The following is a 27,999-nucleotide window of genomic DNA, read 5'->3' as shown; positions in this document are numbered from 1 at the left end:
ATGTCCACTGTTGTTGTTTCGAGCGGCGTAATGAGCAGATTTGTTTATAAACTTTTACATAGTGTAAACCAAACTGGTTCGGGCTGCAGACGCATTTCTTTGGCTGCTGTAAGAAATGCGGAAAGCGAATCTCAAGAGGGGGCTCCTGCCAGCACGGTTCTGGTGGAGAAGGACTCGCACATAACACTTATTGGATTAAATCGCGAGCAGCAGCGCAATTCGATAGATGCCAACACCGCGGAGCAGCTGACCGAAGCCATCAGCCAATTTGAGGCGGATGATACTTCTCCAGTGGGTGTGCTCTACGGCATAGGTGGCTCCTTTTGTGCTGGCTATGATCTGGAGGAGTTGGAGGCGGAGGCGCAACGCGGCAGCCTCAACTTTCTGTTGCGTCACGAAGGCTCCGTCGGTCCAACTAGGCGGCATCTCCGCAAGCCACTTGTTTGCGGCATCAGCGGTTTCTGTGTGGCCGGTGGATTGGAACTGGCTCTAATGTGCGATCTCCGGGTGATGGAGGACACTGCAGTGCTGGGATTCTTAAACCGTCGCCTTGGAGTTCCCCTAAGTGATGGTGGAACTGTGCGTCTAGCCGCTGCAGTGGGTTATTCCAATGCTTTGGAGATCATCGCAACAGGAAGACGCATCTACTCCAAGGAGGCCCGGCGGATGGGTTTAGTGAATCGCGTTGTGGCAACGGGCACCGCTTTGGGCCAGGCTGTTAATCTGGCCTTTTCTATAGCCAAGTTCCCCATGGCTTCCCTAATGCACGACAGGAATGCTGTGCTCGAAAATGCCAATGCCTACAACAAACCAGGATTCCATGTGGCCAGTTACAATGAGATCATGAATGTTACCTCAGTCATGATAACAGATATGCAGGAGGGCGTGAAGCGTTTCAAGAACTGTGAGTTATGTTCGTGTTCATTCCTAGAAACCCTTTATTAACTTGCTTTTTATATTTTAGCTGAAATAAAGGGCCCCAAAACCGATTCGTGGAGCATCAAGGAGAAAACCATTCCAGATTGGGAAAAGGCCGAAATCGAGATCGAAAAACAAAAGCAAAAGACATGACATATGTAGTTAGCTGATATATACAAAACTTCTGTTCTTCTGGTTAGTTGCAATACTTTGTTGTTATTTATAAAACGAAAGCTTTTATTCACGTAAAATACATTTATTTAATGATTTATGTAGTTGACCGCCTAAATCGCTTACGACTCGCGCTTATTTCAATATTCACAACAATTACAATAACGAATTTTCCTTGAAATTAAGCCTAACTACAAAAAAGAGTTGAGAGGAAAAGCACAAAGTTCTGTATTCCTTGCTGTCGATCGATTTAACATTCACAATTAGTTTACACTTATAAAAAATATGCTAGCGTCGAGTAATCGGACTTGTCCTCTTACATACAATGAATTTTTGTTATAAAGGGCGCTGGGCCAAGCGGTTTGCCGGTCTCGCCAATATGTCTTAGTTCTAGGAGTTAACAAAAGGAGTTATTGCACTTAAATCGAGTAAAGCGAGAAACGAAGCTCTATGCAAAAAAGGCTGCTCTTGTACAAACTAGTGTTAAAAACCGACTGATCGTTAATCGTGTTATATTAGTTTGATTTAAAATACATCGTACATCGTCGTACTACGCCTAACATTTACCCTCGGCTACACTTAATCCAAAAAATTTGTCATACAAATATTGCACAAAAATGGATCGGACTGTGAGTTTGCACACCCATGTGCGCACTCGTGTTTCAATGTGCAGCACATGGCAAAACCTTCAATCAAATGGTGGTACGTGTTCACATACATAATCACTAAAGTACGGTGTTCGGAAACCTAAAGACCACAATACACATATACAATATATACAAATGAAGAAGCAATTTTCGCTAACCATCCGTCCATCCCACCGTGTCTGGTATAAAAATATATAGTATAGCGTAGGCCAAAAAAGCAATTGCTGCATTCAGCTGGCGACATTTTAAAGATGCAGTGCGATGCGATGCGATATCTGATCCCTCAATACCGGATTACTTAAGTCGCTGTGTCACATTGGCCAGAGCCACGGCGAAGGCCTGGAGGGCGGAGAATGGATACTGGAAATCCAGGGTGTAGGCATTTCCATCAATGCGACCGAATTGCATGACCTGTTTAGTGGACTCAAATGTTATTTGTGTGCTCCTGCAGATTGCCTGCGATGCTCAGCTCACCTGCTTGCCACGAAACTCGATTTGGAAGTTCTTGGCAGACTCCTGGGTAACGCGACCGCCAAAGTCCAGCTGATACACCTGGCTCATCTCATTCCACATGGGCGCCTTGTTGTGCATCACAAATTCACGACGCACTGGCGCTGGATTGGCACAACTAGCACTGCCATTCGGCTCAATCTTGCCGCGCTTTAACTGTGGATAAAGAGTTGTCCATCAAAACAATATGAGTATATTGATTGATCAGCCTACTTTCTGACGCAGTTGAGCCTTTTGGAAGGTCTCCAGGTCGCGATACTGCTTGCCATTGCCCGCGTTGTTGCTCTCCTCACCGGATCCATTGGTCTGGTTACCCTCATCATCGGAGCTCTCGATAATACTCTGTTTTTTGCGCTGACGCCGATTCAAAAGCGGAGAGTTCAATATGTGGCGAATGGGGGAGTTGCTCTGCTGCCTTTTGTTCTTTTTGCTGGCTGCCGGAGACGCTGGAGAACTTCGAGGCAGTCGTTGTGGGGTTGAAGGAGGCGTCAGACGACCCTCGTCTAGATCACGAAGACGGCTTATTATATTCTCCAAAGTAGTGAGAGCCTAGCATATCAAAAATGGGTTACTAAAGTTTATCTTTACGAACACAATTCACTCACCTGAGTATGCAGAGAAACCGAAGCTTTGGCCTCCACTGGTGTGGCTTCCACTGTGCCACAAGCTGCTCCCGTGATCTCCGGCTGGTGTTGCCGCTCTAAAGTACTGGCATTACTAGAACCATTAACTTGCGCCTGGGCTAGCGGTTCCTTGCGCCTCCAACGCACCTCGGACAGCTGCTTCACAAAGCTGAAGCCATTGTCCTGCTTTCTGCCCAGCAGTGGAGTGGAGTTTTCAGTGCCCGCCGTTTCCTTACTGCGGCCGATTCCAAATCGATGTTTCCTCGTAAAAAGTGGCGAGTCGGTGAAGCTAGTGATAACATCGAAGCGTTTCTTGGGCGCTGGCTTGGCCTGCACCGCAGGAGACTCCTTGGCCGGCTCCACAGTGGGCACGACGGCTGTAATCTCATCGAGGACGGAGCTCGCCGAGGGCTGACACCGTTTGCAGGCACTGTTGGGGCTCATGTTGTTGCGACACTTGAAGCACAATGTGTTGGCCGCACTGCTGCAGGCGCTGCTATCGGATATCTCCTGCAGCTTGCGCACCACCTGCTCGTGCTCCTTGCTGGACAGCTTAGTCTGTAGGGACAACAGGTCGCAGGAGTCCAGGCTCTTGGACTTCCCAGTTTGCTGCAGCTTGTGCCGCCGGGCATCCTCCTGCTGTTGCCTTTTCCGGCGATTCCTCTTCTTGTCCACCAGTATCAGCCGCTTATTTGGCGCATCCTTACGCAGAGCGGACAGCGCTTCGTCGGATGGCGTGATGGCAACCGAATCCAGATATCCCACGCTGCAGCTGCGTGTGATGGAATCGGGCAAAGCGGGAGCTATTGAAACCACCGTTGGCGTTCGTTTCATGCTGCTGCTACTTGGCGTGGGCGTTGGCGATTGCGTCTCCTCATCGATGTACAACATTTCCCGTCGCTTGGCCGTCGAGGATGTGGTTGGCGCTGTGCACTTAACCCGCGCATCCATTCGCTCCAGATTTAGATTGAGGTTCAGCGGCACGGGATTCACATGACTGTTGGCCGAGCGCACTGGCTCCGACATTAGAGCATTCTTCACCTGAACCACATTATTGGCATAGTCCGCATTGCTCGAGTACGACATCAGGGTGGTCTGGCCAGCGGCGGGAACTGCTGGACGCTCGAAGATGATGTCCGAGGGAGCCACTGCATTCTTGGGACTCTGCAGCGTGGGCACTGCTCCATCGCAGTACAGTGGCGAGATGGCGTGACGCGACTGGCAGCTGGAATTGGAGCTGGAGCGGCTGTAGCTGTTTTTGAAGCTGCTGATCGTCTTGGGACGCGTTATGCTCTTACTGCAGCTGGGTCCAGGACCCGAGCCATTCGACGGAGCCTGGTGCAGAAGCACAGTGGTTGACTGGCTGCCTGCAGCTCCTGCCTCCTGGGATTCATTAGATGAATCATCATCGTAGCTCTCCGCTCGCGCTAGTGGACTCAAGCCCGCCGACGAGCCAGATCCTCGTTCTCCGTTCACAGTCAAAGAGTTCTTGTGTCGCGCCAGGATTCGATTTGGACGTGGTGACATGGGCGCTATCAATGGTGCAGATGCTCCATCGGGGAGGCGACGTTGCGGTATTATCGGCGGCTTTAATGAAGCCCCATCCTGAGTGGTGATCACATTAACCTGCGGCACTGCATCGTGATGTATTCCCTGGTGCTGGTGATGCTCGTCCTCGTCCTCAGAGAATATGTTCGGATTAAAGCTGGGATCGGGACCAGGTGGAAAATCGTCGCGCAGCTCGGTGATGACCAGCGTCATTTGACGCGGCTGCAAATGCAGTAGGGACGTCTTATAAGTTACTTGGCCTAAATTGGCTGGGACGGTTTTGGCAAGTCCATGGATCTTGAACTTGGTTCCCCAAATGTTGGAGGTCACCTCGACCAGCTTGACTTCCTGCTTGAGAAAACGAAAAGAATCAGTGATGGCGTGGGTCTTCTCTGGCAGTGATTGGTACCTACCTCCGGCAGTGTGTCCACATAGGCCAGTTCATCCAGGCTATCGGGATCGTTGCTTAACCCGCCACCAGAAGCGCTAAGCCGATCGCCCGCTTGATTTCGTCTCTTTGGACGCACTCGCTTCTTGCGAGGAGTGCGTGGGGAGCCAAAACGTGATCTCTCCTCAAAGTCACTGTCCGATGAGTCGGTGCGCCCACTGTTCCCCGTGGTGGTGGACTGGCTGGAGCCCGAGGAGCTCTTGGCCTCCGCGGAGTATTGAAAGTACAAGGGGGAATCTGCCGGAGGGATTAATTAATATTTAGCATTGTCTTTTCTTAGTAATTGAAATACCTACCATTAACTTGGGGATCAAAGATGACAAACTCAGGACGAATCTTGGAGGTGCGCTTGCCCTTGAGCAGTGGCACCAAGCCGCCCAGGTACTCCAGATAAAGCGTATAGCATGTGCCGGAGCTCAGATTGGAGTCGTCGTCGTGCCGGATCATGGTACAGTGCAGCCGTGTGGAGCAGAGCGGTGGTCGCGAAACAAAATCACGCAGCGACTTGAGGTCAGGTACACAGCACTATATACGTGTTAATTTAATTAGTTAAGCATAATAATGCGTTATAAACTTAACTTACTCTTATCGTTTGAGCAAACAGATTGCCAATGAGAGACTTAATCCTAGAAGGCAACGGCAGCAGGGGCAGCAGCGACTCGGATCCGACGCTCGCCTGGATCTCCAGGCGGCACAGCAACTGCAGGGAGGCCACCCGTCTGGAGACCCAGGCGATGTGAACCTGTGTCCCCGTGGCGATGAACAGTCGCTTGTCGTTGTGGCCCCAGGTGATGGCCGAAACGGTGGCGGTGCTGCAGGGAATATGAGCCTGATACAGACATGTGCCCGTTTCCGTGTAGAACTTGACCAGATTCGTGTAGCAACTGGGCGTGCCCATGTCCTCTGTGTTCGTTCCGTCGACTCCGGTTCGCAGCGTTCCTGCGACGGCGAGCAGCTCGCGGGAATTGCTCCACTCCATGACCATGCCAAGGGCGCCGTTAAGGCATGTGTTGATATGTGCGGGTGAGACGTCGTCAAACGACTTTAGCAAGTAGATATATCCATTCTGGAAGCTTACTGCCAGGACAAAGGAGCGCTTGGCTATGGGAATGGAATATAATGCGTGATTACAAGGTTTAACATCTTCCATTTTGGTCACTCACCCGCATTGGTTACACCGGGCTCCGCCTCCTCGCCCTCCTCCATCTTGAACTTCTCGCAGGACCAGGCCATCGAGGTGATGGGCACATCGTTGGACAGCTGAACCTGCGAGACCATCGCTCCGTGAACATCCATTACGATAACCTGACCCTGGGTGGTGCCGAAGTACACCTGCTGGTCGTCGGGCGTCCAAATGCCGCAGGTAATGGTGGACTCCAGATTGAGCATGGAGGACCAATATCGCTGCCCAGCCACAGATCCTACCAGAACGAAGCCATCCTGGTAGCAGATAAGCGCCATGCGGCCATCGTGTGACCAGGAGAAGTGGGTCACCGGCGTGTTCCGATCGTTGATCAGCTCGATGGACCAGCGACCCTCGTACTTGATCCACACAAAGATGATGCCCGAACTATCGCAGGAGGCTAGTTTTTGATAAGGCTCATTCCACTTGACCAGGATAACCTGTTGGCCAAATATTTTAGCTACTTTAAGTCTCCGCATTGTGGCTACACAACTTACATCCGATCTATGCCCGCGCAGGTTGTAGTTGGTCCTCAACGGATAGTCCATGTTCTTGCGGCAATGTGAGGTGGTAAATGTCACGCCCACAATGCCGCGCACATTGCCCGTGGCCAGCCATCCCTCCTGGTAGTAGTTGGTGCGGTTCAGCTTCCATCCCTCGTCCTGCAAAAAGAAGAAGAAAAGGAAAGCCACTTGAATGGGATGTCCACAGCTGCCGACAGCTGCTTGGCAGTTCGCCTAAGCAGTCGCCAATTGCGAGTCAAGTGCCCGTTTGCTGGCTTCCAAAACGGATTACCGCAGGCTCAAGACCCCTCGTCCCTGGCCCATTCGCACATCTTCCACCATCGACAGGCGGCCGGTTGGCTTGGTAAATATGCTCCACTTTCCGACTGCATCGCTTTATTCCTCACTCTTTGAGCCGATCAACCAAGCCAGCTGCCTATTTCGCAGCCCGAGGCGGGGCTTTTTCACTCAACTGTTGTTGATTCCTAGGAATGCCTCGGCTGCTCACCATGGTGATGACATGGAATTCTCTTTAATTCAGGCATGTCTTACATTCTGGCTTCATTAGGAGCTTAAGTCAAACAATCCTTTTTGATTCCTCAATTAACGAAGTAAGCCACTCGGAGTAAACTAAGCATCCTGTTTCTAATCTCATGTAATAAAGAACTATATGCTTAACTATATTTAAATTCTGCTCAAGTTCTTTGTTTTTACAAAAATCCTAATTAATTGCTTCTTGTGCAATCAAAGTCAGCAATCAATACGTACATTCGTTCGTAGCTCAAAACGAATTCGCTTATATAAAGGTAAATGAGAAACTGGCACTTGCTTGGGAATGAATTGAAAGCAATTATGCCATCCAATTAACATTTCAAAAGCTTCCCTCAGTCGCCAGTGGAGCATTCATTCTGCAACTTTTAACTGGGTTTTTTTGCCTGCTGGGCATTTTCCCGCTGCGGGCTTTCTTTGGGAAAACTCTTTGCCAGTTTATCAACTGCAGCAGCAGCTGCTCCTCCTGCTCCTCCCACTGCTGATGCTCCTCCTGCTGCTGTTGCAGTGGCTCTCAACCGCAGTTCCTCCGCCTGTTTTACAATTTGATTTGATTGTCGAGAGCCGCCAACCAACCCCAACCCACCGGAATTGATTGTTTTTCCGGGCGCGGCTCGCTCACAAAAGCTTAGCCTATATTTCGGAGGGAGGAATATTTCAATTTAAACCAAAATTCGGGCGCTTTCAGCATTTTGGCTAATCCCCGCTAAGCCGAATGGGCGTTTTTTGGCGTCCAAATCCAATTTGTGGGGCATAAATTAAAATGCCGCCGCAGTGGCAGAAACAAAAATGACTACAAATTTGTAATTTCCGTTTCGGGCAGTGGACAGTGGGCCGTGGACCTTGCTGGGCCGTTAGCCAAGTTAATTGCTTTATTGGCCTGATTGATTGGCGTGCATATGCTGATGTCCTTGCTTATTCAATTATATAATTGAACGAGCACACACACACACGCTCACTGGCTCAATGGCTACTGGCTCATTATGGCACAATTGAGCTGGGAAAACGCCTCATTGGCAACAATTATGAGCAGACGGCATTCGTCATTCCGCAGGCGTCATTTCTTTGTGGAGTGTTGTTAACCTTTCACTGGGCCACTTGAACCGGATCTGGCCGCATGCTTCTTGGCCAAAATAGATGCACTCGAGAGGCACTCGATTTTGCATTTTGATCAGCACGCTCGACGGCACTTCAGCTTAATGGGTATATCACGAAGCAATAAATTGCTACAATGAAATCGTTTGGAATTGGCAATCGAATTAGCCAATGTTTGCTCTTTAAGCATTCGAATGCTGGAAATTTCCGTTTTCACTTTGCCTAATGCAATTTGCAGCAACATCAATGTCAAAACGGCGACATCAAGGCAACGCCGCTGACAGCCTCACACTTTGGCCAAGTCCCTCGCTTTGGGCCTGAAATGTTCAAGTGGCTACTTGCGACTTGTTAGCCGCTAGGCGAGGTTGACACCTCCAGCCCATCGTCTGCTGCATTCGCTGCGAAAATGACCTCTGAGGAATGAAAGCTGTGAGTTCTGGAATTTATTTAAATTCGTTGCGACGAGGATGACGCTGTTTTCTGGCCCGAGGAGAGAACATGGCCAAAAACCAGATGCCTGCTTGCGATTATGCTGCAGTTGTGGCTGCAGCAGCGGCAACATGGGCTCCATAAATTATGTTGCAGCCATTTGGCACACGAAACAGCATTTCCTTGCTGCTCCATTTCGCACAGCATACACACGCATTTAATTAAAAAAGGAGAACATTTTTAAGGCTAAAAGCGGCCGCACCTGACTGACCGACCCCATACATTTTCCTCATTTTCCACCATTTTTCCCACTTTCCCACTCGTGCACATTAACCATAATTGCAATTCATTATGCATGCCAATGGCAACCCGCGACGCATTCGCATCCGCTTCATTATTCCCATGAACAGGGCACTAATGGCCAAAACTGCGGATAAACGGACAACTAATGCTAATAAGCATTTAATACATTAAATATTTGGTTCAACGCTTCAGAAAACTGTCATTTATTAGCCTGAAAAAAAATCTTTTAAAAATAATAAAGCGATTTTGTGAATTTGTAAGCATATCAAATGGCTCTTTGACTAAACAAAGCTAATAAACATTTAATAAACTATTTAGCGAAGCGTCAAACTAAAATGAACAAAACTCCTTTGACCAGCAGCAAAATGCACATAAATATGGCATCAATTTGAAATATATATAAAGCCAATTATGCTTTTACCAAAAGCTTTTGATCTCTACACTAATCCAATAACTTATTTATTAGATTGTTAAACGGATGAATTTGCGAGAAAAACATTGACTTTTCCCACGAACACTTTAATTTATTGATAAAGCCAGGCAAATTTGTTCAAAATTTCTTTTTTTCCAATTAGGCGAAGGCCAATCAATAAATATTCAAATACTTTAAGCCAAAATGATGGCCCGCATTATAAAGTCAAGGAACTCTTATGCAAAACTGAACATATATATATATATATAGAAGCCAATCTATATGTGTATCTTTGGGCTATTTTTGCACCTTTTGCAGCCAATTTTAAACGCAATCATCCCAAAGGCTTTACTCTGCCCGCTAGTGGTCTCTTATTTTCGGGGTCGTTGACAAGGAGTTCAGATGATGGCCTGGAAAGCCATCGGAATCCATTCGGGTCAAGTGCAGAGGCAACTAAAAACAGCTTGGAGACGAAAAAAAAAGAGAATTACAACTGCCGGATGGCCAAAGAGTTTCGAGAGCATTTTCAAATCATTTTCATCGTCGTCGTCTGGCAAAACAATTTTCTTCTCTCGGCGAACGAAAGTGAATTCACGGAAAATAGCCGCGATCCATCAGCACTTGCCCTCAGTTGCCAAAGTTCTTTTGCGCCGTGCGATCGAAGATCTCTCTCGTGCGGATAAATCGGAAAATGATCCACATTTTCTAACTACCGAATTCGAAAATGGCATTTAACATGTGTGCAAATTCGCTTTGGTTGGGCCTAGTTGCCCTTGTGGTTTTGGCCAAAAGTGGCGACGCCTTGCAGGCAAAACGTTTCTTCGGTGTGGGCGAAAGGGTGGAGGGGGATCAGCTCCTGGTCAAGGATGTGCTCCATTCCCGTCCTGCCGGCGCCGGTGAGCTGCCCGGAGTGACGTTCACCTACGAGATTCTGGAGCCAATCACCTGCGTGGAAATTCTATCGGAGGAAGTGAGTGCGGTCTTTTCAATTCTATTCAAATTATTAAAACTTTAAACTAACACTTTTGAGCTCTCAAAGAAAATATCTAAAAATATGGGAAATTCAGTTTGACAGCAGAAAGAATAAATTGATTGTCATGTAAAAAAGATGCAAATTAGTTTCGAAAAACAAAAAATGTAAAGACACAAAATATTCCTGCATAATTAGTCAGAAACTGTGTATTTTGGTTTATGAACAAGTGAGCGATATGTGCGAATATTCTGACCCCTTGTTATTTTAATAATATTTTGTTTTTTTTTTATTATTTTGCACATGCCCGCAACGAAAATAGAAACAGAAACTAAAATTTTTTTTCGTCACAGCCAAGCGACAAAAAGTTTGGCCCATAGATGTATTTTTATATATCCAGTGCGTTTGCGGCTGCCGGCGGGCTGTGTTTACTACATATATCTACTCAACTTTACTATATCTACTATATGTTCATATTTTTGTTTATTAGCTTTGCCCTAAAATATGAGGCACGTACTTTTTGGTAAAGTGTTCGATTTATCGACAGCTGGGTCGATAATTGAAATTGAAATGAATGAATATGTACTTATATTGTATGGGAAAATCGCATATTTTGAGGCCAATAAAAATAAAATAGCGTGAGGAAATGTGGCAATTTGGCAAAGCCGACAAGTTAAATGAACGAAGAGGGTGGTGGAGGGAAGCGAGCATATATATTATTTCTAGAATAACAAGAAAGAAAACTCGAGCTGAATGCATTTTCAATTTGAGCATTATGACGCGGGATTTTCCCTAGAAAATACACATTATTTATACGTAAATCAACTTTGGTGAAGTACATATACGTGGATGTCCGTGAATCGGATTGTCAGACCGCGTAAACATCTCGGAAAAATGTGGCAATCACTGATGGATGTTGCCTTGATGGTCACGCCCGATTGGATCTGTCCAATCTGGAGGGGTTTTCTTATTTGGCATTCCTTCTGCTTTTCAGAACATTTCGGCGGAGGTGAAATTCAGCTTGGTGAATCGCCTCATCGTGGGCATAATCCAATTGGCTGCCAGCAATCAAAGCGTTGACCCATCAGCTCCCACTGTTCCACCAATCGCCGAGTTCGATGTAACCATCATGGTGTTTGGCCTAAATGACACCTCCAAGCATTTCGGTCCCTCGCTGGTCATCAATCGCGATCAGCAATTTGAGGGCGAGATGAAGCCCTACGAGGAAATCTTCCCGGAACCTGATCAATACGTCGAGGTATTTGACAACAACCGACGCGATGACCTGGAAATCGACGAAGGTGATGACAATCTGTCCGAGGAGGACATCGAGAGCTATACGGAAGGTCCATTCGTAACAGACTATTTCGATAAGCCAGACAAGTACATTGAAGTTGGAAAGAGGCAGGCGGGTGAGTTTATCCAGATAAATCTTTATATAATATATTATAATAAGTGCTCTTTAAGGCGATGAACTTCTGTATGATTGCTATCAAACATCGCCGGATGATTCCGAAAAGCCAACCAACCACTCGGTGGTTTTCTACTACATCGATAATAACTTAATAACATATGTGCGGTTTGCTATACTGGATGTGAGTTCTATGCTTAAAAGTTCCTTGTTAAATATTTAATAATATTTAATAATAATTAATAAATATTTTTAGCACTATGCCAATAGAAATATCTCGGAGGCCGAATACCAGGCGCCCGTGGCGGAGTACAGTCACTATACGAGTGGCACCCTAAAGGCGGTCATCACCGACTACGATTCGAAAAGCCTTTTTGTCCAGATGTACGTCTATGGATATCGTGGCCGCACGGCGCCGCCCAGCTATGAGCCCTTCCTGCCGCCGCCGCTGTGGCAAAAGGCAATCCTGGAGTCGCGGACCAAAAACAATGCCACTCCGCACCTGACGCCGCTGCAGACGCTGCAGCTGCTGCTGCTGACCGGCCAGCGGACCACTCCGCCGCCAGGAGTGTACAATGATAGCGTGGAGCACGAGGAGCAGCGAAGCATTCGGCCGGAGGAGATGATGTTCGAGCGGATCGAGGATGAGAGTGAGGGTGAGAGTGAGACGAATTCGGCACTGCGCCAGATGAACCAGGACATGGGAATGGCGGCGCTGCTGGGCCTGCTCTTCCTGATCCTGCACAACTAGGTAGCCGCCGGGGGGAGAATCATTAGTTAATCCATGGAAAGCTTTATGAGTAGTCTTTAGTCCAACATTCTGTCTATTGTATTTTACGAAATAAACTTTTGGCCTAAGCCAAGGCACACACACTCTTCCGCAAATTGAAAAAGTTGCGGCGAAAGTAGGTCATGGCGCTGGCTTGGCTTGGCTTGGCCCCTGGACACCCAACCCCAGACCTTGTCCAAACCGCACCCACAAACACTCTCACATGCGCCAACCCCTAGCCCATAAAGCAACTCCCTTGGCAAATTATCTGCGTCGGCGGTGGTTGATTTGGCCAGGCCAACAAAGGGGAAGGCGGAAGGAAAGGCGGAAGAGCGAAACGAAAAACGAAAAGAGTGGAAATCCAACTGACGACAGCGGCCGTTTTCCACAAGCCCATCCATCCATTCACCCAGCTACCCACTCCGCTTCGAATGTGTTTATTTGCTTGGACATTAAGTCGGACCCAAATGTGTCCTTTGCCTTGGCAATTTATGTGCCTTGTATTTTGTTTCAACGCAAGTAGCAAAATTGGTAAAAAGGCCAATTTGTGTGACTTCGAGAGGCGAGAGAAATCAGGAGTTTCACATGGCAAGCAAGTTATCCTTTGGGCGCTTAAAGTGTTTCGTATGGTCTTGCCAACTTTTGAACTCGACAACTCAGCGGTTGTCAAAGAAATCTAATAACTTTTATTTCAATTTCCGGCTAGCAATGGCTACACATCCATGTGGCAGTCGTCCTGCGGCTGCAATGCTATTTCGTATTTTGTCCTTTGTTCCATGTCGTTTGTAGATGGCAAAGTACAAAATATAAAGTACAAAATACGTAATTCTACCTGGGCGTCTGTAGCAGGAGCAGTAAAAATGTCACAGCCACACCGAGGGACCAAGATGAAACCGTAGAGGGATAATGGCTTTCACATGGGAAACGGACGCAGGAGGACGCAGGACGACTGTCCGGCACAAAGGACATGTGACTGAATGAATGACTGCACCGGGGAGTTGGAGAGCCTCGCAGTTTGGACTTTTACCGCAGGGCGGCGGAGGATGCCCGACAATATTTATGTTTAATTTACAACTGAAATTAAACAATATTTGCACCACTTGCAGCGATTCCCACAGTGCGCAGAGGAAAACTTGAACAGTTTGCGGAAAATGCGGGGGGCGTGGCAGCAGCTTGTGCGGAATTGTAAAAATGTTTCTTTTTATGCGTGTCAGCTTATGTTTACGAAAAGTTTTTATCCTCGGACATATAATTCAGAAATTATGCGAGTGTATACACAAGCAAATACTTCTTTAATACACTGAGGGAAATCGAGTGGTATGTAAATGTAATAAAATGGAGATTATTGGAAATTCTTAGTATATGTAAATACTACTTCATATTTTTTAAGGATATTTTGCATAGTCCTTCGTTTATTTCTCAGTGCTTGTAAGCGTGTCTGTGCCACAAGGCATGGCATTGTAAACAATACGGATAAGCAGCGCACAAGTGTCCTCCATTCGCCTCCAAGCACCCGGCCACATGGACTCCATTCGATATCCGAGGCAAGCCAAGGGCACACGGCCCGGCCCTTCCCAATTGCAAACGCAATCCCCGTGCCGCATCCCACAACCGAAGGCGACGCCATAAGGGGTGACGTGAGCTTTTGTCAATAACTTAATAACTTAAAATATGGTTTAATGCTCACGTAACAACATTTTGCCACTTGTGCCGAGCACATGTACATATGTATGTAGGTGTGAAAGGTTTGGATGGCTGGCTGGCAGAAGGTGGGTGGGTGTATTTCGAGGCAGGTTGCTTAAGGTCTCATCGCACCACCCTTTCAACCCGCCTTCCATCCTTCTCAAAGCCAAGGAAATATCCAGCGACCAGGACGACCAGACAATGCCAATGGCAATGGGAATGGGATTCGGAGTGGGAATGGGAATGGGACTGACTGGCAACTGGCAACTTTTATGGACGTGCGGAAAAGTGGTTCGGTTCCTATGGCTTACAAGTGTATACACAGGATATAGTCGTACTGTGGCGTTATAGCCTTATTCGCCTCCCGGCATTGCGCACGTGCTCCACCTTTTGATCCTTTTTAATGCCAGCCCAAAAAGCGATATCGATTTCTTTTCTCGTATGTTATTTTATTTTATTTTTTTTTTGTTGCCTCCGCCGCCGGAGATGCATGTGTGTTCGCATTTAAAATAATTAAAAAAAATACAGCACGTTTCAGAAACGAAAGCTGACAAAGAAATATTTTAAGAGGTATTTCAGTTAATGTGATTTACTAATAATTAAGAAAAATAAGTGAAATTTAAATGGGTTTAAGATGCCCCAACTGTTTTTGCTTAACAAGTTTTTTGCAGCTTATAATAATATTTGTACTGGCTTAATAGTTTAAACATATCTTTTCTTTTAGATGCATTACAAATGGTCTTTAAATGAATAAAATGTAAAGCTTTTATCTGGTTAAATTAAAAATAGAATGTGTTTTGCTGTATCCACAGACTGAATTTTTGTTTCGGAGCGAGTTCGTCCCCAGATTCGCCATTACCACAATTCGGTGGGGGCAGTCGCTCCAGTGCATCCTTTCGGCTCCAGCTGCACATAATGCATGCCCTCTGTTTTTGTGTGTTTGGAGACAAAACTCAACTCATTAGCGTTTGGGGCACAGAGGCGGTGGAAGGGGCACTTGCATACACACATCGGTAGCCCATCGCCGCACAATGGGAACACGGGGCGTGGCATGTGGGCACATGTCTGGCTCACTGGTTTCTGCATTTGAATTTGCATTTTATTAAATTTCAAAAGCACCTCACACATGCCCCCATCCATAGCCACATCCACATTCGAGGACCCACCTGAAGCCCCCATTGTTAGACAGGTGGGTGGTGCACGTTGCAGGTGGTGGTGCCGAGTGCAAAAGGTTGAGCATTGCATATTTATGCACTTAATAACGCATTTTAGCATGCTCAAGTGCATCTCATCTTTTGTTACATTTCGCAGGAAAAATATATGGGGGTTCGGGCGGGAAAGTGGGTTGTTTTGGGGGGAAAACAGATGGAAAATGAGCGAAGCAAACAGACGAGACAGAGCCAAATGAGTTTTCTCTGTGAAAAACAGCCAAATGCTGCCTCTGTGAGTTGACAAATGGAGCATGAGAGTCGCTGACATGTTCATATGCAGGATCCATTCTCATATTACATGAATGCCCCCAGTGAAATTGAAGCAAGAAAAGAAATAAATTAAAGTGCATAAAAACAACACTGTCCAAAGTGAAATATTTATTGCTAGATCTCAACTTTATGCCTATATTCTGAATTGTCCTTATCCCAAGGCATTGCAATCATCCAATATAATGCATTTTTCTCGTTTTGCAAAGTGTACCTACGGCTAAATTGAGAATCGAAAATCTCCGCAAATTCGAGAGGCCTTCCAATCGATTTCCGAGCCTGGGGACCACAATCAACTTTAGTTCCTGCCTTTCTGGCCAACGTCACTGGCCTCACTCTAGAATTATGCAATAACAATGGCCGGGGCAGTTGCATAATTGATTGATTGAATCCGTATGCAACAATTGGACATGGTGAGAGTGGCTGGGAGTGCTCCTCCAAACGTGAATATTGCTGTGGGCTCGTCTTTTGTGACCGACCATTTGTGGGCAAGTGGCAGGGACGCAAAACACGAACACAAAACACAAAATCCGCAGCTCCTGGCGAAGGACTCCATCGAAGGCAGTGCAAACAAACAAACAACGAAATGCTGGACAAACCAATCAATGACACAACTGAAAGCCACAACGTCAGCCAAGTGTGAAGAGCCAAGTGGGGATGATGGAGCAGTTGGACACTTGGAAAAACGATATAGCAAATAAATTATAAATTAAAAGAACAAAGCAAACCGATTTTTGTTTTAAAAACATTCTAAAACGTACAAAAGTGTCAAATATCGTGATGACAAAATTTGTAGCATACTTTTGTGAAGCTTATCTTAAAGTTATAAAATTGCGTGAGCTCTGTGACAGGTCTTATAGCCCATTTGGTTGATTTACATACTTTTCAACATTTTTTCAGTGTTTTTATATGATTTAAGTTCCCATTTTTCTGTGTGTACCCAGGGTCATCGCTCAAGACGTGTGTGGAGGCATTGTGGGCACATTAAATTACAGTTTTCAGAGCCAAGAACAAACAATCGAAAGTGCAGACGCGCCTTCAGCAAAGGATGTGGCCGAGGGTCGATGGTTTGGAATCGCACGACACAAAGGAAAAGCGGCGCCAATCGGGAAAGCCCCGTCACCCGCCCCCCCGTCGAGCCACTGCGTCCTTGGCCACAGTGCTGTCTAATTGAAACTGTCGCCGGCAGAAGCCTGGTCGTAAATCAGGGCCAGCACGCGAAACTAAGCCAAGTCTGTTTCGAGATGTTGCCGCTGCCTAAACAATTAAAAAGTTTTCAATTAACTCGCGCCCAGCTACGAAAATTGGCACTTGTAATCGGCACCTGTTCAACAAGCGTAACAAACCAGAGAGGCCTGCGGATGTTTTCCCGTATGTTTTTCGGGGGTCTCTGTTCCTGTTTAAATAAGCCTAGAAGGGATGGGGTGGTGGGGGTTGGCACTACCACAGGCAGGCACGTAATACATTTATTACGCGTGAGCACGCCGTTCCCTGATGAAAATCTCTCTCTCTGTGTGTGTGTGTGTGCAAATGAGTTTCCAACATTGCGTTGCATACTTTCGGGGTGGCAAAAGTTTGGCTTTAAAGAGCAAAATGCAAATGCTCGAGCTTTCAAATGGCTGGGGAAAAAGTGTAGTTGGTTCTAGTGGAGGCACTCATTTTCCGTGTACTTAATTCTTCTTTTCTGCTATAAATCTGTATAGAAAAGTGGTAATTTAAAGTACTGCCAACACAGTGAAGGCCAGCTGTGATTTAAATTGTACTAACGTATCGTACATATGTTAAGCCACCTTCTTCAGCTGTGTGCCACATGAAACCCCTTTTCCATGGGCACACAATTCGAGCGGAAAACAAAAAGGTGGCAAAAGCGGGCCATTATCCTGATCCGGTGGAAATTAACTTAGAGCACGCAGCGCCAGCACAAAATGCGCGACTGAGAGCATAATGGTCTGCTGCACATAATTAGCCAGTGGCTGTCCATTGCAAAGGCCATTCAAGTGGTTTTGTGGTCAGTGACCAGCTTTCAACAGACTCGCAGGGATCTCTCAACTGTCGCCGGGATTGAAAAGGACTCAATTATTTTTTACTGCGCGTAATTAAAAGTCAGCAGAAGCACATGGTAGCGGTTGGGGGATCCTGGTTTTGCTGAATTGCCCAGTGTCAGTGGCACTGGCAAATATTAATGATGTTAAACCCTCCAGCAACTGCTAATGATGATACTGCGACTGCCACTAATTCCAACGTTCGTCGACTTCATCAGCAGTTGCCAAGTTAATTACGCTAAGTGAACCATTCCAGCTAAAAGCCATCATCTTCAGAGCTTCGTCTACAGCATCGCTGAGCGCCTTCAACTCCAGCTCGAGTGGAAATTGTTATTCTTTTTGCATTATTAAAAGTTTGGCAAGACCGGGCGAGTTCATAAAAATGCGCCAAACTCCTGGGCTTGCCATAAATATGCAAAATATACACATATCCATATTCAGCTGAAACTTTTAATGCCTCTTGGGCCGCACTGAATTTTTGGGCATGTGGCTAAAACTCTATAAAAGATTCATTACTTTTTAGGCTTGAAATATAACATTGGCCAGTCGAAACAGTTAAATCAAAAATCTATTTAGAATATCAGTCGCTTGAAAACCTATTCAAGTTCTTAAGAAAAGTGCTCTCCCCAAAAGTGTGAACAAATTTCCACTTCTCGCTATCGTTCCAACATTTAGTTTTCATTAGATTTCATTTGTTATGGATTTAGCATAAAGTCCCATCCACCAGAGAGGAAATTACGATGTTGAACCCAGGGATTTCTCATGAAAAGGGCGACATGTGTGTCATGTGCCAGGCTATTAAATTTCATTTTATGTATGCTTTCAGTTTTTGCTCCTTGTCCGCTGGCATGTCAATTTGCTGCGTCAATTTATGCGAAAATCCCGCGACATTTGTTCAACCCTTGGAGTAACGAAAAAAGGAGTCCACTCTTTGTTTGCAAGGTCCTTTTTTTTCAGAAGTGCTCGCAAATATAAGACCAATACATCAACTAGCTACGCCGGCGATGACGCACTTCATCATCAATATTCTATTAATGGCAGTGCAGTTGTTAAAATATTATGATGCCATGAAAAACTGGGCTACATTTTGGTTTGGGGTTGGCGGGTACTTAAAAAATCACTTCGAAATATTTCTCGCTTGTTTTAATACGCATTTTTTCGCTGAGATGATTTATGCGCAAAGGAAATGGAAATGAGGCCAACTCCCCAAGGGGTTCGAATTTGTTTGCAATTGGGTTGGGCGAAAATCTGTCTGCTTATCGCTCGTAAATTGCTGAAAGGCGTAACAAGAAATTAAGCTTGTGGCTTAACGCACTTGCAACAGAAATGGCAACGCAATCGGAATGGAAATGGAAACGGAAATGTGGCATTACGAGGGTAACGATGCCACAGACACGCGTCCCTCACAAACCTCGACACGTGGCCAACTTAACACTAGCCGCACGTTGGTCACGAACACTGCAACAAACTGGTTGCAAGTTCTGATTCCTGCTCATTTGCTATAGTTTTAAGTATTGCTTTCGTCACTACTCAGTTTCTTGAAGTGCACTCGCTTGTGTTGAAAGCAAAATTGAAAACAGTTAAACAAATCGCCAACGAGTTTATTGCTCGAGTGCGGTGCGCATCGCGGCACAAAGGAGTGGTCGAGATAACCAGCCTAACCAGCACATTCCACTCAGCCAACAAACATATCCCACTCGACCATATCCTGCATATCCAGCGCATCCCGAACTGAAAAGGACCGCTGCCAGACGAGGATCCACTTGGGGCTGCGTGGGCCGCATTCACTTAACTTTAATTTTGCGCTACAAAACACAAGGGTGTGGAGTCGAGGAGCCGAGACAGACGTGATTGGATTTTTATATTCAATATAAAAAGGATTATATGGCATTTGTTGTGCAGGCATTGAAAGTTCATAATGATTGGAAAAGTTAGGGCCACGCAGACGAGACCCACTGCTTCCGTTTGAGCTTTGGCCAGCACACGTGGCGTGTAGAATCAATTTTAGGGCCGAAATGAGTGCAACGTGGCCATTAGGGACTCCTAATCCAGCGACACCTGCCAACTGTCCTTCAAAAGGCCTAAAACGGGCAGACAAAAATAGCTCCCGACGATGCTAAAAGCAAACGGGGTTTTTGGGGCCTAAGCACTTCCGGTGTGAAAATGTTCGGCATGTGTGAAATATCCGGTGCCCTGTTGAAGATAATCTAGATTATGCAGAGATGCCATGAAATAACCAAGCAGAAGCTACTTTACAATTTACCATAAGACCTGGCCACCACCAACCATTCCGGCTAATGGATAATGGGTCAGCGGTCGGTCTTAATAGTTTCGCCTGACAGTTTGAAGTGCCGGACAGTTTAATGGACCTTGTCCAGTATTTATTGTATTAATATTGCCATTGCACAGCCTTCACGCACACTAAGGCAAATTAATGGCAGTTGAGAGTGTACTATAATTAAATTCAATGGGGCGTATTCGATGTCTTTCGTTAGGGTTTTGAGGAAAGTGTATAAAAGTATGCAACACTGTTGCACTTGTTTTTAAAGGATTTTCTAACTTTAACCAAGGAAGAAGTCGCTCTAATTTCGCTGAGTGTAGCCTTGTTAAGTCGCAAGTTAATGGCTTGCGGGCTGGCCAACAGTTAATCACAGTACTTACCTCGGGTATATCATCTGGCACCTTTCCCATCCATGACAATGAGAGTATCGTGCAGTCGCATTTTGTGTTGATGTTTCGCTCGAAGTGTAAATGCATTTTATGGCCCAAAAGCGCCGGCCAACTAACTAGATCCTCAAGTTCTGGTTTCTCTGGTGTAGCGATAGCTGCTCAGCGCCGATTTAAGCCACAAACATGTTGCTAAAATGAAGAGGCAGAAAGAAAAAGGGGCATGGGTATCAGTCTCATTATCGTTTAGTATAACATGCCAATAACTAATTTACGATGAAAGCGAAATGGAGTATGCTCGTATGTAGCCGTTGTCGCTACTCGTGTTGCCAATGTTGTTATTATTATTCTGGTACCTTATCAGGCTAAAACACACACACAAACCGACGACAGAGGGCTGCCTTTCGGGTCATTGGATGTGCTTTGTACGGGGATTTATTGATGGGTGGAACGATGTTCCGGCATATGTTCGCCGTGCTCCCCCTAAAACGCTATCAACTTCATCGTGCTTCTTCAGGGGTTGACAAATTGCATACGACACACACACACTCATGCACAGAGGCTGCCGTACAAGGAGCAAACACACACCCACGTACACGACATAATTTGAAGCATGCTTTTCAGGGCACACTAATTGGTATTAGTGGGTAAGTGGATGTGTCCTATCTTCCTTTACTTTGCCATTCGCCAGGATAACCCACTCAAACACACACGCACACACGGATCTCATAAAAATCCTTTTTACCAAATGGCATACATGTGTAAAATATATTTATATATGTATGGTTGTATACATCAACTTGCACTCAGACTTTGAAAACTTTATGCGGAAGTCGAATGCCTCGGTGGCCAAAGTTTTTGAATTTGTTGATTCTGTTATGCTTACTCTTTCAGGGAAAGTTAAATAGTTGATAAGCTTGATATAACAATTACAAATTATTTAACTTTTCATAAATTTCTTTCGCTACTCAAACCACTTGGCAGATAGGATAACTGAAGTGAAAGATACAGACCATTTTTAAGTTTTAAACGACATATTTCAATCTGCCAAAAGCACAATGCGCCCCTATTTTTCAAATATTACAAATGGTGAAAGCCAAAGCGTTGTCAAAACTTCTCCATCACTTTCACAGCAGCAGCGGCACTCATTTAAATAATTTAAAAAGTTTTCAGGCAAAAAGTCGAGTGAAGTCTTGCTGGGCCAAGAGCTCTGGGCAAAGGACCCCAATCCCTCGCTGAGCAAAGCGAAGCAGAGTCCTCCAGTACGAGAATGTTTCAAATTATGCTTGAATAATTGATATGGCTTGTTGCTGTCTGTTGTCTCGTTTGATGGCTGCTTGACTAGCCGGCTTCTCGTTTGCTGTACTTCGTCTAGGCAGCATTTCTATACACTGATAAAAAAAATTGTATAGCAGTGAAAGAAGAAAATAGTATGCAGCAAGCATGTTAACTCAGAACCAGCTAATTCATTATGAAATACTGCTTAAGAAGATATCAAAACATTTATATATCTTTTAATGAAACTCAACTATTACACATACATTTTTTCAGTGTATTGCCTCTGGCTGTGGGAACTTGAGAATGAATACGAGAAATAGGGTGGCCGTTCAGAGACAAAAGCACACACGCATTTGCTTCAATTATGTCATGAGCTTTGTCTGATTGAATCTGATATGCGATATATCATTTTTGATTGCGTATACGCCCCGGGGGCCGAGCCATCATCGGGACGGGCATGTGAAAGCCAACTAATGGAAGCTTTCGGCAAGGATTTGCCCTTTGCCTGCTTAAATATTGATAAAAAGCCAACAACAAGTCGCTATAAATTGAAGAGTCCTTTGAATTCCATTTCAATAACAGAGCGACGGAAAAAAAATAATACAAAATGGGAGGAATGCATTTTCGAGTAGTTCACGAGATGAATGATTGCACATTCACCGTGGGGCACATTCCGAACGTGTTACTTTCGCCACTCAGCGATTGCCAGACAGCCATTGTTCGCCCGCTCTTAAATTGTTCAGCGCGCCGGATTTGGCAGCCAACCTGCACATTTCCCCACCCAACCCAACCCGTACACCACCGAATCCACCTGCATCCTTTCGGCGCTTTCATGCGACACTGAGCACTTTTTTAGCCATGTGCGGTTCATGGTCGCCATAACGCGTCAGAGCAACGAAAATAACTGAGGCGGCGTTGTCGGAAAAGCTGTCGAAATGCCAGTCAGACTTTGGCTGGGGCGAAAACTCCTGCGCAGATGGTGCAACGGACACGACAACCTGGGCCAGACATCATGAAATATGCATTTAACCAGCAACAATGGCAAGTAGCCTTGGTAATGGCCACCAGCTAAATGGCCATGCAGCTAAAATTACTTGGCACAAGATTACTTAATCCATTTGAAATGCATTTTTGCCATTGGCTCGATTTACTGCCCTCAAAGGCCAACAATGGCGTTGTTCAAATAAATCAATTAAACAATTGATTCAATATCCATCAAATTCCCATCAAAATTTCAATTTGTTTTCTTTGTATTTACAACAATACTCCTCCTTACACTATTTCCCAAACAAAACCCCCAAAGCGTTTCACATCTGCCTGAAATGCAGGATTTGTTTCGGCTTTGCCATTAAAAGTTGATTAGGTGGAAGGAAGCAGAGGCGGCACACACACACAGTTGTTCACAAAGTAAACATTCGCACTCGCTGCCTCCTTCTGTTGCAATTAGCCTGTCGAAATTAGATTGCGTATACGCTCCGTGGTACACAGTTTGCTGTAAGGCGCTTAACTATTACGTAGTCGTAACTGTGAGGCACTGTTTGGGGTAAAACGTTAGCCCATCGCATAATGTGCACAGTGGTACCAGATAGTATATAAGTTGATGCATACTCTTAAATGTATTTAAATGGTTTTAATACCTGATCATTGCCTAATAAATCTACATTTTCTTATATCATTTTTATGTCACAAGCTCATATAATTATGATAATTCCATCTCATATTTCTACACTGTGCACCAGATTAACATTCGCCCCCACTTTATAAGTAATGCATAAATGTACATATATTTATTTCCCGGCCAGTGGCTTGCCAAGCCCCCACTTAATACCGCCAAAATCCAGATTTACTTTTTTCATCCTCGGCGCATGTCCCTCCATTATGTCTGCGAATTAATTGTGGCAATTTGCTTTTGATCCTTGGGGCACAGGACGGAATTTGAATGCACGCAATTATTTCATTTTCATCATGCTTTTCATCATCTACCTAACGAGCTGGCATTGTTCATATTTTCTTGTCCCTGTCTCGGTTATATATTTGCTGTCAGCGGTCCGGGAATGCCCTTGAACCGCCTGAAACTAGCCCAGCTCGCTGCTCCTTCCTTTTGTATGTATATCGTTTGGCATGGTGTGGCACGGCATTATATGCATAGTATAGCGTAATGGAAGTGCAGCGGTGTATGCAACAAGAGCACCGAATACAACAACTACAACAGCCGCACTGCAAAGTCGAGTGGAAGGAACGAACAACTTTGTGCCCAATTCGGAATTTCTGTGTGCGTTGCCCTCGACTCGCAAAGTTTTGTGACGTCGGCCACAGGAAAATATTCCACATACCACATAGCGTTCTCGTTCACATGACGACATGTATCGGCGAGGTATTTATGCCAGCCTTAGCTTTGGTTTCCAGTTTAAAAATTGGGGAGTAAAGGCCGCCTCGTAAGTCAAGAGCCTTTCAAAACAAAAATTTGGAAAATAATTTGAAGAAAGTTACTCTAATTCATAATCCTTTTCAGAATCCTTTTCGCTGCAACTTTGATGAATTGCATACATTTCTAGTGTTGTTATATATACCTTACATGCATTTTTTTCAACCTACATATAAGCTACAATTTTGCGGCTAACTACCGCTGTGAAAAAGGATCTAATCCTTACTTTGGCTTTCGGTTCCCCTAATTATGTGTGTCCGCTTTGTTGTGTGCCGCATGCCAGGCAACCAGTGGGATTGAAACAAGTTCAAAGCCCACGTAGCACCACCCCCCGCATTTTCGTCTGCCCCCATTGGGGGGGAAAGTAATTGCCGGGAGCTCAGTTTCCACTGCCCGTGGGGCATTCGCTTTAATTAGCCACACGCCAGCAAGCACAAGAAATGCGTTTGAAAAGGACAAGAATCGGTGGAAAAAAAAAGCGGGCAACAACAAAAGGCGACGTCAAATAGGACGTGCATGCATTTAATTGGCAAGGTTTTCCACGCAAAAACCACTCCCGTCTATCTTAACTCTTGCTGGAAAATGGGAAGCACCGCGGACAGGGGAAAATGGCAATAAAATTTTGCATAAATGACGAAATAAATGACAGCCAAGAAAAGCAACATTGACAAATACGCACCCCGTGGGTAGAAGTGGGGTGAGGGTTGGAAAATCAGCTCTTTGGGTTGCCGGCTACATCGAATGTCTTTCTATATGTGCACTGAGCTTTAATGGTGGAAAGCGATGGGGAAAACACTGGGGAAACGCCATAGAAAAGCTGACGCTGGGCCCTTTTCCCAGCATTTCCCTGCTGCCCTCCATTGTTCACTGCCGCTTGTTTATTGACGTTTTTCTGCCTACTGGGGACGGGGTGTGGTGAGGTGGGGGGCAGTTGGGGGTGTGTGTGTGTGTGTCGTATAATTTGTTTCTACTTTAACCTAACCCAAACCACCCCGTCCCCATTTTCATTCCAATTCCGATTCCCGATCCCAGTCCTATTCCCATTCCCATACCCTTTTGGAAAACATGCTGGGGAAAATTGTGCTCCTCAGTGGCGCTACAGAGTTACAACTACCCAAATGTATCTGGTTTTCGGGTGCGTTTATATAATATAAGCAATATAAACAATTTTTCCATTGCTGCTGTTGCCGCTTCAGTTATGCAAAGTAATCAACGTGGCAGCTAGTCAGAGATACTGGCAAGATACAAACAATAACAATCACAGCAAAAAGCAACAAAACAAAATGGAAGAAACAAAAGCAATGCCGCCTGTTGTCAATGGCGAAAATATTGGCAAAACATTCGGAAAAAAAACGCAAATCGAGCAAACTGCACTTGAACTTGCCACAAAGACCCGCCACATCGTCCTCCCGACGTCAGCTCGAATTATATAATGCAAATCGAGACAAAATACAGTCAAGCATCCTCAACTTGAACCGCTAACTTAAGAAGAAGCACAAAGCCTTTATGTGAAAGCAATTAAACATTTACAAAATATTGAAATCAATAAATGTCTTTGAAAAATGTCTTAGGATCACACTTATCTACGTCGCACTGTATTTGCGAAATAGAGGGCAGGGGCAACTGAAACGCATCGAAATTAGAGGGCTGCATAACACTATTCTCTTTGTATCCATTCGTTTTTCTGCGTATTTAGAATACATGCCAGAGAACTGTAAGGGTGCCATTTATTGCCAATCGACTCACACTCAACAATTTTAAGTGTGGGTGCCACTCACCAATCACATCGCGGGTACTTACAAACACCCGGTCAATATCTGCATGTGCAGGCAAGCACCCGGGTGTGCGGGCACCCGAATCAATACGGCACTCTGCGTCGCGGGTGCCGATAAGCGAAATAAGACAAAATGTAATGACCTTGGCAGCAACGCAACACACACTGCCACTCACACACACCCGCATTGGGGCACACACAAACTTAAAAATAATTTCTCAAAGAGAAGCGCCAAGAACAAAAACAAGAACAAGACATTGGCGGTCATGCGTTGGCGTCGCAGTCGACGTCGACTTTGGCAGCGGCATCTAAATTATGCAAACTGAGAAATTGTGGCACACAGAGATACACACACAGGCAACCACCGTCCAGCTGTCGCCCCAATGCAAATGTAACGGTTATGTGCTATATGGCTTAAATGCTTATCGCCCCGGTTGACCAAACCAACTAACGGAATTTCAATTTCGGTACGCATTTTCCACGGGCTTTTTATAGGCGTGTGCTCCTGATTGCCCTCTGCTCCGGCCGTACTTTTCCCGCCGGAGTCGTATCTCGATTAGTGCACAGAAAGAAAATCTTTGTATGATTCGATTTGAATAACTCGGTCCAGTTTTTCAGTTTAGAGCTAGCTTATGATGAATTCGATAACTTGACCAAACACACTAGCTAAATTGAAAAATAAAAAAGATTTGTCGGCGATGGGTTTCGAACCCGGTCTTCTGTTACACATTTGTGTTCGATATGGACCTCGGATTTCAGTGCAGGGAAAACATAATACACCCGTAGTACCCAACTGCGAAAGCCAATGCCGATCGATTTTCACTGTCATTGGTTGTTTGATGCGGATTAATCGAAAACGTGCGTGGGCAGCTCACTCAACTGAAACTAGAAACGATACCGAAACGCTGGGAATTTAATTCGTGTGAGCTGGGCAAACAGGGCTGATAAAAAAAGTACGTAACCAAGCCATCAAAGCACCTGTAATTAGCACAGAATTTTGAAGTTTTTGTGGCGCCCAAGGTGTTGTGCTGATGTGGCCACAACTGAAACTCAGCCACATACGGTGAAACTATACTACAACAAACCCTTCACCGCCCTGTATTTACATTTTTACATATATTTAAAATTTTTTGGTTTGAGATTATGCTGTAAAACAGTAGCATTTGGTTATTCTTAGCCAATCATAAGAGAATTTAATGAAAGATTATTCTTAAAGTTTCAAAGTCTCAAAGGAGTCCGCTTTTTCCCAACTAAAATATCGACTAATTCACGACTTTAAAGACATTCGGTTGGGCTTAGGCAGTTTGGCCTGTAGTATAGACATTCGCAGTGTCCGTGGCTTTGGGCCAATCCACCACCGAGCGAGAGAGGCTAAAAGGATGTTTGCCAGCCAGGGGACAACGGAATTCCGCAACTCACCTGTGAAGTCCTCGCCCCCTTCTCGGCTGCTCCTGCTGCTGCTGCTGCCGGGATGAAGTAGCGTTGAATGTGCTGCTGCTATGGGAAAACTGAATTGATCCAATCGAATTACTGCTTTTCATGCGAAAAATTGGTGCAGCGCCAACGGAATCGAGTGTGTTCTTGCAACCGTTTTTTTGGGGCAGACGTTCCCGTTACTGTTTCCCGTTTTCCCTGCTATTTTCCTCTTTTTCCCTCTCCGCTCACACACACGAACACAGATGCAAACGGGGAACGCACATGCAGCGCGGTTGGAGTACCGTTAGCACACACTGCTTGCAACGACGCCCGAACGTGGACTGTCTGAGAAATCGGATTTCGGAAAGTAGTTGGCAGGCAAACAGCCACGCGGATGAAAGGGGGGACGGGGGCGCCCGGAGCGCGCCTGCGTACTCAAAAGTCCATCCGCATCGTTCTTATCAACGCAACTGTCAAACTGACGGAATTTACGCGCTCCGGTTGTTGTTAACGGGTATTGATTTTCTGGTTACTGTATTAACTTTGTAGTTGATTCTTTGTGCTTAAGCTACGTTCTATCTAATCTTTCTAAGACTACAGTTCTTGCTCTATTGTAAGTGTTTTTTATAAATATTACTTTGCTTTCTACATTTATTTCTAGTTTTTGAATAAACAAATAAACAGCAGTCCTGCTAACAGAAAGCTGCACCTGTAACTGTGCTGTTACGATTGTAACGACTGCGAGGG

The 27,999-nt window shown here is 45.4% G+C and overlaps 3 protein-coding genes across 6 annotated transcripts; 2 read left to right on the top strand and 1 right to left on the bottom strand.

Moving 5' to 3' along the window:
• Positions 1 to 2: 2 nt before the first annotated feature.
• Positions 3 to 1,189, top strand: LOC6618692 (probable enoyl-CoA hydratase). Its single transcript, XM_002042915.2, has 2 exons — positions 3 to 904; positions 965 to 1,189. The coding sequence occupies exons 1-2, from the start codon at positions 31 to 33 to the stop codon at positions 1,069 to 1,071; spliced, it is 981 nt and encodes a 326-aa protein (XP_002042951.1). The 5' UTR covers positions 3 to 30; the 3' UTR covers positions 1,072 to 1,189.
• LOC6618691 (tubby-related protein 4) lies at positions 1,154 to 27,868 on the bottom strand. 4 transcript variants are annotated; one of them, XM_032723072.1, is made up of 11 exons: positions 27,256 to 27,868; positions 20,354 to 20,551; positions 6,546 to 6,710; positions 6,029 to 6,488; positions 5,449 to 5,966; positions 5,162 to 5,390; positions 4,831 to 5,102; positions 2,852 to 4,765; positions 2,460 to 2,795; positions 2,211 to 2,396; positions 1,154 to 2,147 (listed from the first exon to the last, which is right to left on the bottom strand). In XM_032723072.1, the coding sequence occupies exons 2-11, from the start codon at positions 20,447 to 20,449 to the stop codon at positions 2,031 to 2,033; spliced, it is 4,293 nt and encodes a 1,430-aa protein (XP_032578963.1). In that variant the 5' UTR covers positions 20,450 to 20,551; positions 27,256 to 27,868; the 3' UTR covers positions 1,154 to 2,030. The 4 variants fall into 4 exon arrangements, with proteins under 4 accessions (XP_032578963.1, XP_032578962.1, XP_032578960.1 ...); XM_032723071.1 differs by having other exon boundaries at positions 2,852 to 4,768; positions 27,256 to 27,867; XM_032723069.1 differs by having other exon boundaries at positions 2,211 to 2,402; positions 2,852 to 4,768; positions 27,256 to 27,862.
• LOC6618690 lies at positions 9,966 to 12,594 on the top strand. The gene is made up of 4 exons (XM_002042913.2): positions 9,966 to 10,309; positions 11,304 to 11,721; positions 11,777 to 11,904; positions 11,977 to 12,594. Exons 1-4 carry the CDS (start codon positions 10,064 to 10,066, stop codon positions 12,469 to 12,471), a joined length of 1,287 nt encoding a protein of 428 aa, XP_002042949.1. The 5' UTR covers positions 9,966 to 10,063; the 3' UTR covers positions 12,472 to 12,594.
• Positions 27,869 to 27,999: the final 131 nt, after the last annotated feature.

The sequence above is a fragment of the Drosophila sechellia genome, chromosome 3R (assembly GCF_004382195.2).
Source record: "Drosophila sechellia strain sech25 chromosome 3R, ASM438219v1, whole genome shotgun sequence".
Lineage (NCBI taxonomy): Eukaryota > Metazoa > Arthropoda > Insecta > Diptera > Drosophilidae > Drosophila > Drosophila sechellia.
This window is presented reverse-complemented; position numbering and strand designations above follow the sequence as displayed.